The 15,514-nt window shown below is 35.1% G+C and overlaps 3 protein-coding genes across 5 annotated transcripts; all 3 read right to left on the reverse strand.

Annotated features, from left to right (window-relative positions):
* LOC726350 (ATP-dependent RNA helicase DHX33) lies at positions 1 to 9,080 on the reverse strand. Its single transcript, XM_001122093.5, has 7 exons — positions 8,724 to 9,080; positions 6,776 to 7,393; positions 6,248 to 6,480; positions 5,407 to 5,757; positions 1,887 to 2,085; positions 737 to 1,013; positions 1 to 347 (listed from the first exon to the last, which is right to left on the reverse strand). Exons 1-7 carry the CDS (start codon positions 8,948 to 8,950, stop codon positions 168 to 170), a joined length of 2,085 nt encoding a protein of 694 aa, XP_001122093.2. The 5' UTR covers positions 8,951 to 9,080; the 3' UTR covers positions 1 to 167.
* Positions 9,081 to 9,553: 473 nt separating this feature from the next.
* Positions 9,554 to 13,146, reverse strand: LOC408634 (major facilitator superfamily domain-containing protein 1). Its single transcript, XM_392174.7, has 7 exons — positions 13,008 to 13,146; positions 11,576 to 11,852; positions 11,079 to 11,495; positions 10,689 to 11,000; positions 10,501 to 10,613; positions 10,176 to 10,414; positions 9,554 to 10,075 (listed from the first exon to the last, which is right to left on the reverse strand). The coding sequence occupies exons 1-7, from the start codon at positions 13,144 to 13,146 to the stop codon at positions 10,031 to 10,033; spliced, it is 1,542 nt and encodes a 513-aa protein (XP_392174.1). The 3' UTR covers positions 9,554 to 10,030.
* A 468-nt stretch (positions 13,147 to 13,614) lies between these two features.
* LOC408633 (chromatin complexes subunit BAP18) lies at positions 13,615 to 15,307 on the reverse strand. Of its 3 annotated transcripts, none has more exons than XM_006571481.3 (4): positions 15,184 to 15,307; positions 14,757 to 14,848; positions 14,103 to 14,201; positions 13,615 to 14,008 (listed from the first exon to the last, which is right to left on the reverse strand). In XM_006571481.3, exons 1-4 carry the CDS (start codon positions 15,199 to 15,201, stop codon positions 13,750 to 13,752), a joined length of 468 nt encoding a protein of 155 aa, XP_006571544.1. In that variant the 5' UTR covers positions 15,202 to 15,307; the 3' UTR covers positions 13,615 to 13,749. The 3 variants fall into 3 exon arrangements, with proteins under 3 accessions (XP_006571544.1, XP_006571543.1, XP_006571545.1); XM_006571480.3 differs by lacking the exon at positions 15,184 to 15,307 and adding an exon at positions 15,025 to 15,170; XM_006571482.3 differs by lacking the exons at positions 14,103 to 14,201; positions 15,184 to 15,307 and adding an exon at positions 15,025 to 15,171.
* Positions 15,308 to 15,514: the final 207 nt, after the last annotated feature.

Raw genomic sequence — 15,514 nt, forward strand, 5'->3', positions numbered from 1 at the left:
TTTTATATGTATATATATAATATATATATATACGTTAAGACAACCATCGCTTTTATTAAAGAGCTGTACAGGGTATAAAAACAAGTCGTGTCAATTGGTCTCGATTGAAACGAGATTAAAAGAGAAAAAAAGGTTGAATCGCAATTACCGATCCTTTCTCCCCTCCTCTACTCGTGTTTCCCAGCTGCGTTGAAGCCTTTTTCGGTCAACCACGAGGAGTCGATGACGGACAAACCGCGGATATAACATCTCCCCGTGGCTATAACCTCCGTGAACAATATCAACGGTGGTTTGGTGGCGTGCAACGTGGAGGAAGGATGTATAGAGACGGGCTGCTTCGAGCTCACCTACACAGACCAACAATCCAATTACTTCTAAATTCTCGTTACCCGAGTACTCGAGCGGAGAAAACTTGCTTAAACCGCGCCCCTACGCTCCAAAGAAAACTCGAGCTTCCCCCGAATTCCCCGACAAAATGACAATACAACTATTACGCGTGGAAAAAACTTGTTGTTCTTGTTGAACGTTACTTTTCATTCGAGTCGAAATGAACCCTTTCTTTTTTTTCCAAAACCGATACTCTTCTCCTTTTCTTACAATACTCGAGAATTCTCTAAATTAAATACCCCTCTGTAAATTCGAAATTGCCAGCAACTTTTACTTTTTACAGGAAGATCTCTCGCTCGATTTACTGGAGAAAAGGTTCGAAATGGATCGAGGGGGAGAAGTCGCTCACCGTGACGTAAGTCTGATCCCTCTGCAACTCGGCGAGATTATCGTGGAGGCCCTCGAGGAGGGCCTTCCTCAATCGGTCGGTGCTCGTTCCGCAGCTCGCCCTCTCCAAATTCGCGCGGTCCGCCAACGCGGCGAGCTGGTGTCGCACCTCGACCGCGTACTCTAGATTCCTGTGATGCAGAAAGTTGTCGTGGCACCACACCTTCTTCTGCTTCGTGTTCGTGTACCCGCGGAAAACGTTCAGCAACGTGACGTGGTCTCCCTCGGGTGACGCGAATCTGGAACAACCAAGAACGAGTACGTCGATCATTCGATTTCGTGAATTCGTATTCCAGTTAAAAGTTATCTCTGAATGTCGAATTTTTTAATTATATTACGGGATGTTTGGGATTATTCTATTCAGAGTTAAAGAAGAAAGGATACGATTTTGTGCAGGAAAAAGGAAAAGAACTTTCTTTGAGATTTTCATTCGAGAAAGTGTCACGAAAATGTACCTGTGAAATCAATTGAACATTTTTAGTTTAATCCCCTATGTTTTTACATTGACTTACTTTTAAATATAGTTTTATCACTAACCTTATGATTTAGATTTTTAATCTACTTAATTTATAATAATTACATCATATTTCTTAGTCATTCAGTTCCATTAAATTCGCCAGTATTTTTAATAAACTTTATAGTAATTATTGAACTTATTAGATTAATTATTCGACCCTGAATATTATCAATTCGACTATTAGCAAATTTAATTTCAGGACATTTAATTTTAACATTATTAGGAATCGTTATTAAATTATACGAGTGGATTGAAGGTTTAATAATAATAGAGAATAATAATAGATGCATTCTGTAACGAGACAATTAGATAATTTGAAAATCTCCAATCGACGCAATGCTAAAATTTATCTGCATCTTTGTTAATATAACATTTATCGAATTCGCAAGTTGCAACGATATTCAATAAATTCTATTTCTATCACATCTGTTGCTTTATTTTACTAATCTACATATTCTTTACATCTCTACATTGATCGCGTCTCGCAAAATCACGCCCTCTAAGAGGATTCTCACGAAGATATTTACAAAAAACGTAAGAAGATTACAAAGAGATGATATGATATTCGAAGAAACAGAAGGAAATGGAGAGTTACCTTGATCTGGCGACGTAAGCCTGCTGCCTCTTCGCGGGTGGGTCGGTGAAAACAGACTCTCCCGACAATAGAGAGACGACCGTGAGGGCTTCTTCGAGGCACTGGTGCTCCACGGACGCGAGGATCACCTTGGTGAATCGCGGATCCAACGGGAACAGGGACATGGTCCTTCCGAGCGTGGTTAGCTGTGGCGGCGAACCTGCTCGAATGGAAATCACGATTAAACTCGCGTTTCGATTATGATAATAAATATATATTCTTACGAATGAATGGCAAGTAAAGTTTGTTTATCGACTTACGAGAATACAATGACACGAGTGGATTAAACGTTACTCGAGATGGGAAGAATTTTAATTTATTACGATCGAATTTCGAGTACGATAAAATGTGTAATTTTCTCTCTCTCTCTTTTTTATAATCTTTCAAAAGAGGTAAAAGGAAAACATTGTATATAAAATCACAATATCAATCATGGGAATTATACTCCAGACGGCGATTCGAATAAAATTGCGAACCGATTTTCACTTTAGACGTATTTTATATACAGTTACGATAACGACGGGCACGCGAGATGAAATATTGCCGTTCTAAAAAGAAATAAACCGTATTGTTTCCACGAAGAATGTATATATATATATTTCGTCGGCAAGTCAACTCATTTGAATTTCAGAATCTTCCTTTCCGAAAGTTGGGGAGCAACGAATTTTCAATTTGTCCCTTGCTAATAACTTTATGGCGGGGAGAATTCTAGGGAAAATTTATATGTGGAGACGAATTAATATGAAACCGGGACAGGGAAAATTCTAGGGGAAAAAAGGAAGGGAGGAGCGAAAAATATTCCGATAAAAATATTCCACGTGCGCAAATGTGTGCACAAATTTGAAATCGTGTGTACACGCGGTTTATTATTATTCCACCGATAAAATTTTATGCGGCAAGTTAGCACGAGTATTGCCATCCAACTACGGAACATGTTTGCACATTTTTCAAGAAACGAAGTCGCATCGACTGGTGCAAATGCATTTAAAAAGTATTGTTTCCAACGAATAGTTTGAGGAAAATGAAACGAAGTTTCTCAGAGAAAATCTTGGCGAGGATCGGCGAAAGAGAATTCGATTTTAATTCTTTGCGTTCAATTTTTTTCGTTTGAGAAATAAGGAGGCAAATGACGATTAAAGAGAAGAAAGGCGGGGGGGAAAGATTGAAATTGAAATCAACCGCGATTCCATCCATCGATCTTCCTCCTCCACGCGAAGCTTATCCAAAGATTGCCTTTATTCGGGCTTTACTTTTTCAACATTAATTCTGGAGCACGACCCAAGTATAATTAAACTTGCAAAACCCAGACAAACTGTTTTAAAGAAACTAAATCTTTCAACGGTTTGAGCAATTCAATTAGCAATCCGATCTCGCGAACGAGAAACTCAAACTTGAATCTCCAGTCCGGAAGCTTAATCGACCGATCCAGATTTCTGTTCTCGCTAAATTCAACGGAACGGAATCTCGCTTTGCTTCTCATTTCTCCAATGTTTATTATACGTGGATATATGTAATAATGGAAGTTCGTAGATGCGAAACAAAACGATCACTGTTTCTACTCTAAAGGAAAACAATTTTGAAACGATTCGAAAAGTGTCGAAACTCGTTTCTTAATTTTTATCGAATTATAAAATACAATATTTATTCGATCAAAATACGAGCCATTGACTTTAATGATCTTTTCCCAACGAGATTCCAACCGATATAAATTTTTATAAAATTTCGTGGTTTCAGCGAAAAAATTCCTCGAACTGTTTCGATCACAGGTTCTCGAATATTTCATTTTTTAAAAACAACTGTAAATGGCTATAAACAAACGATAATCGATGAAATGTCTGAATGAACGGATGAGCTGAGATTAATTTTTGTTATGCAAAAGAATAGATCCACGTTTATCGACTAATGAGGATTGTTTCTCATTATCGATCTCTCGGATGTTACGGTATCTCCTCGTCTCAGAAAAGAACAACGAATTATTCTCTTTACAGACCATTTGTACAACCACCATAACTTTTTCTCAGTCGTAACAACGGTTTCCCCATTCGTTTACGATTTTCATAGTCCAACCATTGTCTAGATCTCGCGCGTGATTATCGTATAGCATCCGTTTCTCGTCACGAGGCTACGATTCTACTCGAAAAGTGGACCGTTTCGCGCTTTCCTTTTCCAAATTTTCCACTTCAACCGTTACACCCGAATACCCGAAAACTCGAGTCATTCGAGATAACGATTCTGCTTCCACTTTGCCTTTCGATTCATCCTTGTTCAATATGGATTTCGATCTGCCTCGTTCTCAAGATTCTCGTTTCCAGATCTGAATTTTTGAAACCACCATCCGGATGGAATCTTCTCCCTTAACCTTAATATTTCGATACGGTTCAGCTGCACCGTGACTCTACGAGTTTAAACTCGGGAAATAATATTCCAAAATAAATATTCTAAACCCGTATCGTTCATTTCGCTCGAAAAAAAAAAACAGTCGAACTGAGCACGAAAAAGAAGTTATCGCGCAAAGTGAAATACAAGAGGACAAGGTAAAAATAAGGAAAATATAGGTTAAGTAGGATTTACAACTCAATTGATTGTCGTTCGTTCTAAAATTGACAACTTCGTGCGACCCAACGTAATACAAAAACAAATACAAACCTGATACAACGTAACACATCAACCAAACTTTTTTTTGTTTCGCCCTCGAAAATGTCTCATCGATTCTGTTTAACATTTACAAATAATAAGATAATTCCAAATATAAAAGGACAATAATAAAAATACAAATGCAAGCAAAATATAAACTCTATTATCTATAATAATTTGCTCTAAAATTTGTCGCAATGCATGCATCGAAGACAACGATATATAATGGAAATTTAAAACGCTATTGCGCTGACCCTTAACGATGCCCAGACTATAACATTTACAAATAATAAGACAATTCCAAATACAAATATAAAAGGGGAATAATAAAAAATATAAGTGCAAGCAAAATATAAGCTCTATTATCTATAATAATCCGCTCTAAAATTGGCAATTTGTCGCAATGCATGCATCGAAGACAACGATACATAATGGAAATTTAAAACGTTATTGCGCTCACTCATCCTTAACGGCGCCCAAAATATAACATTTACAAATAATAAGACAATTCCAAATATAAAAGGATAACAATAATAAAAATACAAATGCAAGCATAATATATGCAAGCTCTATTATCTATAATAATTCGCTCTAAAATTGACAACGATATAGAATGGAAATTTAAAACTGTTGCGCTCACCCTTAACAGCGCTCAAAATATAACATTTACAAATAATAAGACAATTCCAAATATAAAAAGACAATAATAAAAATACAAGTGCAAGCATAATATAAGCTTACTCGTTCGCTCTAAAATTGGCAATTTGTCGCAATGCATGCAAAAGACAACGCTACATTACAGAATGGAAATTTTAAAATTTAAAACATTGTTGCGTTATTCACTCACCCTTAACGGCGCCCAACTTTTCGAGGCAGGTGACCGCGACGTCGACGGCCTCCTTGGGCGGTTTGTCCATAAAATCAAAGGTGGTGATATCAACCCCGATTGCGAGCAGCTGGAGGGCTACTCCCGCGAGGGAACACCTTTGTATCTCCGGCACAGGCATCTCCTTCATCCTCTCGAATTCCTCCTTCGTGTACGTTCTGTAACATTTGCCGGCCGCTTCCCGCCCCGCTCTCCCCGTCCTCTGCCACGCCTGTGCCTTTGACACTTTTTCAACCCTGAGCACATCCAATCCGGTGGTCGGGTGATGAGTTCTCGCTTTCACCACCCCTGTGTCGATCACGTGTCGAATTCCTGTGTAATTTCATCGGTGAATATCATCGTGTGCGCGTCCCTCTGCGCTCGTATATTTCTCTCTCTCTCACACACACACACTCTCTCTCTCTCTTCTCCGCGGATGTAATCACGAGAACGCGACTCGATCCGTAATCAAGTCTGTCACGAACGAGCTGCACCGATATTAGCGGATTGCGACCCACCGTGAAAATGAAATTGCTCTTCAACAATTTGCCCAATTAACCCGTTTTGTAAGACTTGAAGAAAGAGAATTTCTCTATTTTTCTCTCTCTTGAGCTTAGGTTTCGACTAACTAATTCTGATGGAAAGGGAGGAGTATGGGAAGGTGTCCAGGAGGGAGCGCATCGGTGGAGGGTTCTTCCGTTTCTGATGAATCATCGAACGATTTCTGAAGTTTCGCGTTTCTACCTGCGGTTAGGAAGTTTTTGGTCGATGGATTACGAATTTATTCGAAACGAGAACACGTTGTTCGTAATTATATACGTACCGCCAATGGTGACGGACGTCTCGGCCACGTTCGTGGACAAAATGAGCTTTCTCATCCCTGGCGGGGACGGTTTGAAGGCTTCCAATTGCTGATGCGTGGGCAGAGCGGAATACAAGGGAAACACCTTCAACGACGGATAACCCTGGCCGTCCAGCTGTTTAGCTACCTGCCTAGCGCTCACCGCTGCCGCCTCTATCTCCTCTTGCCCGGTTAAAAAGACGAGGATGTCCTCGCTGTAAGAAAGACGGAAGAATTCAGGAAATCGCCTCCCCCCTCTCGCCTAGTCTCTCCCGTAGTGGTATAGCTTCGTATTCCAACCTGCTCACCTCTCAATCTAATAAAAGTAACGGTATGTAAATACGCGGAGGAGATTGGCATACTAATGGGAAATAAGGTGGAAAAAGTTTCTAGAAGTGGTAGTGGTAACTTCTCCTCTGTGTATACATGAAATATAAAATTATTTTCGAAGAGGGAAAAGAAAAATAAATGGAGAACTTATGGAGGGAGGGATAAATTATTTATTATTACTTGGCAGGGTTGTCGCGATGAATCTGGAAGGCCGTGACAAGGGCGGAGAATGCGTAATCGTCCTGCGACTTGACGGCGTGATAAATCTTCACCGGATGCTGACGACCCTCCAAATACACGGCGGGCGCTTGGAAATACTTGGTGAACTTGTCCACGTCCATCGTGGCCGACATGACGAGCAGCTTCAACGGGGGAAGGTTCTTCAACTTGCGCAAATTCTGCGCCCTCCTCGCGACCCCCAGCAACACGTCGGTCTGGACGGAACGCTCGTGGGCCTCGTCGAGGATCACCACCGAGTAATCCGATAGAATCTCGTCGGTCATCGCCTCGCGGACCATCATCCCGTCCGTCAGATACTTGATCCTCGTCTGAGGCGACGTCACGTCTTCGAAACGGACGCAATACCCGACCAATTTGCCGGCCTCCACTCCCTGCTCCTGGGCGACTCTGCGGGCAACGCTCACCGCGGCCACCCTCCTCGGCTGAGTGACGCCTATGCACCCGCTACAACCAGCTATGCCCGACGAGAGCAGCAATTGGGGGATTTGCGTCGTCTTCCCGCTACCCGTCTCGCCGATTATGATCAGAGTGCTGTTCCTGCGAATCTCTTCCAGCAATCTGAAACGGAATAATTCGAATCGGTTCGATCGTGGAAAGTGAATTTCACGCGATAAAAGGGAGATGGGTTTAGTTTTTTTTTTTTTGTTTCATTTTCTTGGATCAGGATGGGATTTCCAACCAATTTCGTTTCGTTCGATTCGATCCTTTTAGACATTATTTTTTTTAAGTCTTGAAATTTTGAAACGAGAATTAAATATTTCGTCGAATTATTTCGTATAATAACAGTATTTACGTGTTGTTATCGATTTCATTGATTGAATTTTTGAAACAACGTTCGTTCGCTTCGAGCTATCTCCGTCTTGTACGCGTGAATATTGCAGAGTGTAGAGAAGGAGGGGAAAAGTAGTGGGAGAAGGATAGAGATAGGGTAAAAATATTGAAATCAGCGCCATCTTCAGTCTGCCGCAAATGAAACTCAGATGGGAAGGACGGAAAATAGGAGGAAAAGGATAGAGATAGGGTAGGAATTCACAGATAACGCCATCTTTCGAGTGTCAGAGATGTCTCTTTAAAACGAGGTAAAGTCGAGAGATGGCGCTGATTCACGATTCGTTGAATGTTTTGGAGTTCACGAGATGGCGCTACGAGCCACTTTCTGTTGTATCTCTATCCTTCCTCTATCATCTTCTGTCCTTTCTTTTTGTGTTTCATTTACGGCACTCTGAAGATGGCGGATTTCTATATTTTTACTCTATCTCTGTTCTTCTCCCACTATTTGCTCTTATCTATTCGTTTTTCGCACGTGACCACAGATAAGATACGAAATGTCAATTGAACTTTTATTATTTTTCTTTCAAACTTATAATGTGTCGTGATTTTTGATGTAAAAAATATAATAGATAAATATATTCTTTAAAATATATAATTTTAAAATATATCTTTAAAATGATGATCTCGCAAGATATAATATAAATAACGGTGTTTTTTATGAAAGATATTGATGCATTCGCAAAAAGTTTTTAATAAAAAAAACAAGTTTCGATACTCGATAAAAGTTTCTGACAAGTAAAATTAAAAAAAATATAATTTTTGAACAATTTGACTAACTAGTGATATTCAAATATATATAATAAATATTAATCGATATTTAACATATAAAATTTTCTAATTTGTAATAATTAAAATAAATTTTAATACAATTTTTAGTGCGCGCATTTTTGATTCGATAGAAGGTGACATCTATACGAGGAACAAGCGAATTATCAACTGTGCATAGTTGACGATTCTCCATTTTGTTTCATGATGCTCCGCGTGCTTATTAAGAAGATGTAGTTCGTAGTAAAGGATAACAGCGATTGAAAAACGAAAGAAAATATGCAGAACTTACCGCTTCCGAAGCCTATAGACTGGTAAAGACTTCCTTTGTTGTTGTAAAGTAATGTTTCCTTTATCCACGTTTTCTGTCTGAACGTTTTGTTGACTATCTTCGTGTTTCGGGATTTTGCTTGGGCTATCGTTGAACACCACGGTAGTAGGACGTTTTGGGGCTAATTTCGAAAAATTCGAATTACCCATAACGATATATTTCGAATCTGCGTTATCGTGAACCCCCATGTTGCCAAAAATTAGGATAAAAACTGCGAGTGTACCAACGATACATGTGTCCACGAGTACGCACGTGTTGCACACTACAACTGTATACAAATAAGCGTCTTGACAAACGTCATAGCCAATGGCGTATTTCCATTAATTTAAATATATTATATCGAGTGTTTATTCTTTCAAATAAAAAGAAAATTATTTATAATATAAATTATTTATAATTATTTAAATATCAATTTAACATTTTATATAAAAATATACATTTTACTAATTAATATTTAATAAATTCTGATACTTTTAATTGGACAATAAAAATAAACACTAAATTGTCCAATGATTTACCGAGCTCGAGCAAAATTTAATAATTATTTTTCACTAGTATTTTCACTCGTATAAGATCATTTTGTATATATAAAATTATTTGTGCCAAAGGAATGTTAAAAATTTTTTTTATACATTTTAGCATAAATTTTACGATTATAAATTTTTATTTATTATTCCATTTTTATAATAACAAAATGATCATTTATTATAATAATTATAATAATAAATAAAGTGTACAATATAGTGTATTGAATTAATATCAATAGGTATAAAAAAAAAAAAACAATACAATAAATCATGATTTTTGTTTTGATTTGGCTATACATGGTTAAATGTGCATTAAAATACATTTACATGCTACAACTTGTTATAGGTTTTAAATAACAATTAATTTAAAATCTTTTTTTTAAAATAAGAGGTAGAAAATAATTCTTGATTTGTTCGTTATATTAATGTTATAAATACATTGTTTCGTTATGTGAGATCGTATTATTATTATTAAAATTTGTAATTATAATGAATACCAAAAACAAATAATGTATATATCTTTATCATTTTCCAACCATGTTTCGACATATTTCGACGTTAGTTCGTTAATAAAATATCTATTAATCGATTTGTTAAAAATGAATCTTAGTTGATTTCAAACGCATCAATTAAGAAATTATCACAGATTAATGCTGTGTAAGAGGAAGACACAGTGAGCAAATTCTTTTACTCAGATATTAAACAAATATAGCTATTTCATATTTATCTAAGTAAAATTCGTCATCGTAATGGCCGATGAATTGGAGCCTTTACATTAGGTGGTACCTAAAAATATAAGAAATATTATAAGCGTTATATTTTTCGGTAAATAATCATTTTTAAAAATATATATATATATATATTAAGCAGAGCAAAAAGATATTACCATTCCTCCAATGCGAGAAAGATATCGATTTCTAATGCTAATATCAGATTGTGGTTGTAAAAGATCATCAGTGGATAAATCCGAAGTAGATTCTGGAGCCAATAACTTCGCTCTTTCGAAACTTTCCGGTGAACGTCGTATTTCTTCATATTTTTCCCTTTGACTTGGTGTCATATTCAGATAACCGCCACTAGTTGCTATATCTGTCATCCAGATTGCAACAGCAGTTATCAATGAAACTGTTAAAAATTTTATATATAATTATAAATTTTTTGCAAATCAATTTAATCAATAATCAAAACATATTTAAAAAAAAAAGACGTACTCCATAGCCAACCCAAGAAAAACATTTCAAGCATAAAGTATCCTCCCCGATCAACGATTATACCAGCTAAAATTGAAACTATAGCCAAACCCAAATTTTGTACAGCCTGTGCACTGTAAGTAAAAATAATATTACAAGAATTAAAGCATCTCAAAATTATTATAAAAAATGTATTAAATTTTACTTACATTCCATAAGCAGTACCAAGCTGATATTCTGGAGTGACAAGTGCAATCAATGGCCATAAACTACTAGCGAGCATAGAGTATGCTATTCCCATAAGAATCATGCATACATAAGGATTCATATATGTAAATGCAAGTAATCCATGAGCTATTATAGTTACAAGAATACTGGTAAACACCCAAGAAACGTTCTTTCCGGTTCTATCAACAAGATAGCCGAAAATGGGAGATGCAACAGCCGATATGGAATATACGAGTGAGTTAACTGTATTTGCATTTGATGGTTCAAACGAATATTTTCGTTCGAAAAATACTCTAAGATAAACAATTGCATAATTATGCGTATAATTATGTAAAATATAATTACAAAGATTTCTTTCTATTCATACTTACTTTCCTAAGGCAACAAACGGAAATATTGCCACATAATAAGCAATGCAAATGAGCGCAATCAACCAAAATATTAATTTGAAATCTTTAATATCTGTTAAACTAACGACCTCGTGCTCTTGTCCCTCTCCCCTTCTCAATAATCTCTCTACACGTTTATCCATAATACCCAATACACATGCACAGATCATAGATACTACACAAGTGAGAGCAGCAAGAAAGAGAACTATGCCGATACATTGTGGTCCTTTATAATATTGTGACACGTAATTATAAATTGGTTCCATTACTAAAAAGTTCACGGTTGAACCAACTCTAGCAAAACTTAGCTGCAATCCAAATACTAAATTGAGTTCCTTTCCTTTAAACCATAAAACAGCATAACTATTTTGAGCAACAGCTAATGATTCCGCACCAATACTGTAACAAGCGTAAAAATTATTTCTAATATCATAAAATTTATATTTGTTATAAATCTCTTATAATAAAAAGAAACGTACCCAAACACAAAACGCCCAACCATCATCAACCAAAAAACATTGATTATAGCTCCAGTTGCAAATATAATCTGACCAATCAGTGTAAGTCCCATATATATAATTGTTCCTAGACGTATGCCAAATATGCTATCCAATAAAAATCCGCCGATAAAACATAAAATAACATTCGGCCACGAATATATGGAATAAAGCAAAACAAATTTGCTGGTTGGCATTTGCAAGTCGGTTTTAAAATCATCCTGTAAAGCGCCAGGATTATCGAAGCAAAAGTACGCACCTGCAAATAAAAGTATTTCATACAGTTAATTGATCTGACCGGATGAAAGTGCAGTCGCGTGATAAGCAAATCATCTTAAAGGGGTCTATGACCTGATCGCTTAAAAGAATATTTGAAATACGTGGTAATAATCTTTATGATTTAAATTCACGCATACGCAATTTGTATTATTTTGTAAAATAATCCTAACGTTATGTATATCGAAAATAATATAATTTCGAAAAAAAAAAATACTTTTATAATGATAAACTTTATTCCGAGTTGAATACAAAACGATTTGAATAACATGGTTGCACAGATAATATACATATATATGTGTAAATATATGTATTATCTCTTAGTTGGACTCCGAATCTTGAAGTCCAAATGGAATCCAAAACGGAAGAAAAGTATGATTAAGACTAAGATAATTCGTAAGATTTGTACAAATAACTATTGAAATTATCATTTGTATTATACATATTAAACGATAAATACTTAGAAATAGATATATAAAATACAACTTTATAATATTTTTTAAAAAATATATTTCAATCGAATAGTTAATTGAATAAAAACAAGATTTTAATTTATAAATTTTTTTTACATCATAGAAATTAAATATTATGACTTATTTTATGATTATTTTGACTATTATTAAAATAATATTTAATTAATAATTTATTTTAAAATGAAGTTAACATTATTGTACGTATAAATAAAAAAGTCGTGAATTTTTTTTTTTGTATTTTTTTAATATCAAATTGAATTTTGAATTAATTCAGTCAAAATACTATATATGTTTTCATTCATAAATTCTCTAAATTAATAGTAAAAGAAATAAAACTATATTTTTTATAATTCTATAAATTCATTAGAATTTCGCTACATATGCAATCCTAAATATCGAAATACAGAATTCGATGTTTACATTTACAAAAATCAATCTTACATATTAGAAGATTTAATCAATAAAATTATTATATTTCGTAATCGAAATTATTTTATAAAAAATTTAACCGGAAAAAAAATTCACTTATAAATATTAAATATTCGAAGTAACTCGGTCTTAAAATATTTAATATGAGGTTGTAATATACCGAAACAAGAACGATCAGACATAAACAATGGCTACTCGATCGGTTGTAAAGATAACATAAGCATTGATAATCATACCAAAGCCTAAGAGACACATCAATGCGAGGCCAATAAACTTATGCAGTCTCCTTTTAGGACTACAGCAAGCTTGAAGCGCAATCTCATCATCATATCTCTCAAGAGTAGTCTCTGGACTTTCTAATATGCCTCCTTCCATTGTTACGTTTAATCGTGATATTTTTAATGTTTACAAGCTACAGGTGGTGTCCCAAAACGTTCACTTAAATTCACCGTATAAATCATTACACTTTGATCGAATACATACAGCCAATCCCTCTATAAAATGAGAGACAGCTGCAATTTAAATAATAAAATGAAGGATGCAGTCGGAGATGAGCCAGTGAATGCTACCGATTAACTAACTTGAACAAGTTAGATACGCTGCCAGTCGTGTCATTGCTAATCTGTCAATCATATGCGTCATGTGAAAAAAACTAACGTAAGCCGCGAAACAATCAAATACCAAAAGATCAACAAAAAAGTCTCTATTTGCTAGTGCATACAACTTCATTTGGAATAGCTGCCAACTTATATCTCTATTGATGATTTTCAAACTTGTGGCGCCCTCAAAACACACTAGACTGAGTCGATAAAAAGGAAACACTATGAAGAAAAAAATACGATCAATTTTTAAAAATTTACTTGAGAAACATAACTTATCGAATGTACATATTACTTAATACTAAATATATTATGTGAAAGATATCTTAAATTTAAAGATTGAAATAGAAGTAGACATAGTTTGAGATCACTCTCGATATTAAGAGGCAACTTCTTCCGTCGCACCCTCGAACTCAAGTTTTACTTCTTCTGGCAGTCCTTCAACATCTACTTCCGATTCTGGTGCATTTAACATGTTTAACGTTACTTCTGCTGACTTTCCCATTAATCCTTGATTTCCTTGTTGTTTCGATACTTGAACTGATTGTTGCGACGATTGTTGGGAAAGCATTTGTTGTCTAATTGGAACACCAGCCTCTTCAAATGCTTTCTTCTTCAGTGTTGTCCGAATCTGAGAGCTAAAAAGTCAAAACGTTCGGTTAATTTTGAGCTGAAACTGACGTAGAGAAATTGAGGAACGACCGTGGGCTCGATGTAGCCTTATTCACTTACACCGTTCGTCCCTTGATGTGTTCACTTATTTTGTTCAAGTCTTCACTGAAGGTCTTTACCGAGTGACGGAGCATCTCAATTTCCTCGTCAGTCCATTTACTACAGATCAAGCGACACAAGAAATTATGTAAAAATACAGCCAGCCATTTCTTTTGCAATAAAGCAATTATGATGCAAAACTATTCCTAATTATTTAATTTTTAATTACATAATGATAATAAAAAAAATAATTAAAATTTCATATATTTTTTTTTTATTTACATGCATTAATAATTTTTGAATAAATTGTAGGTAACAAGAAACATGAATAATAATATTTATCTTATTTTTATTATTAACAATATTTATTAATAATCTATAAATATTTATCTTATTTTTATAAAAGAAGAAATCATAATATTTTTGTGTACTTTGTAATAGCAAAAAATTATAATATAGCAAAAAATTTTTTCAAATTTAAACAATTCGCACATAAAAATTGAATAAAGCTGTAGAGTGTGAAAATCTCTTATTGGTTAATAGGCTACACCACGTGACATTCTCCCGCGTTTCTCTAACGCGGATAGTGTCATGTAAACTGAAGCGAAAGCAATAGATGCATTACCGCTATTTATGGAAAAAAAGCTATTGCATATACATTTTTTATTCAATTACCCTGCTGGTGAGTCCGTCGTAGGATGTAATTGCATGGTTAATTCTCCCAATTTGTTAAATGCTGCTCCGGCTGCGGTGAAAATTTCACCAACCTAAAACAATTAATATTTGAAATGCTTGAATGATTTGTCGTACAATTAATATTTATATTCTCTTCTTCTCACAGACCTTCATTAAATAATTATAAAAAGAGAATTTATATCAATTTATTAAACAATTTTGTCGAAGAATAAAGAAAAAAAAATATTAAAGGAAATCATAACCTAACCTTATGCCCGCTTACAGACTCCATTGCTAGAGTACTCGAGGGTTAAAGCACGTGACTCACGTAGAAAAAGGAAGACGAGCGGTGGGGGAGAACGACCGTTAAGTGTTATATGGCGGGAAACTGCCTAAAATCGGCGACAACAGATGCCTTTTAGCTTACCTTGCTCGCAGAGTTCATGTCAGTTTGTTGTTATGCTCGTACTTCGCCATCAGCAGAACAAACATTTGTACGGTATTGCCATCTCGCGTCGTTCTCAGAATCTTTCCCTTCAAGTAATTGTAACCTCTACTAATCTTTATTATTTACTCTTTTTCCATTTTCTCTCATTATTACGTCACTTTATATAAGATTAATAATAATGGACATTTTTATCTTTGGTTAGTTAGAAAATTCATATCGACTTTTTATATAATATATGAAAAAAATTTATACGAGTCTAAATTAATATTTGGAACATCTATATATGAATCACGTACAGAAATATTTCAAT

Source organism: Apis mellifera, linkage group LG1 (genome assembly GCF_003254395.2).
Source record: "Apis mellifera strain DH4 linkage group LG1, Amel_HAv3.1, whole genome shotgun sequence".
Taxonomy (NCBI): domain Eukaryota; kingdom Metazoa; phylum Arthropoda; class Insecta; order Hymenoptera; family Apidae; genus Apis; species Apis mellifera.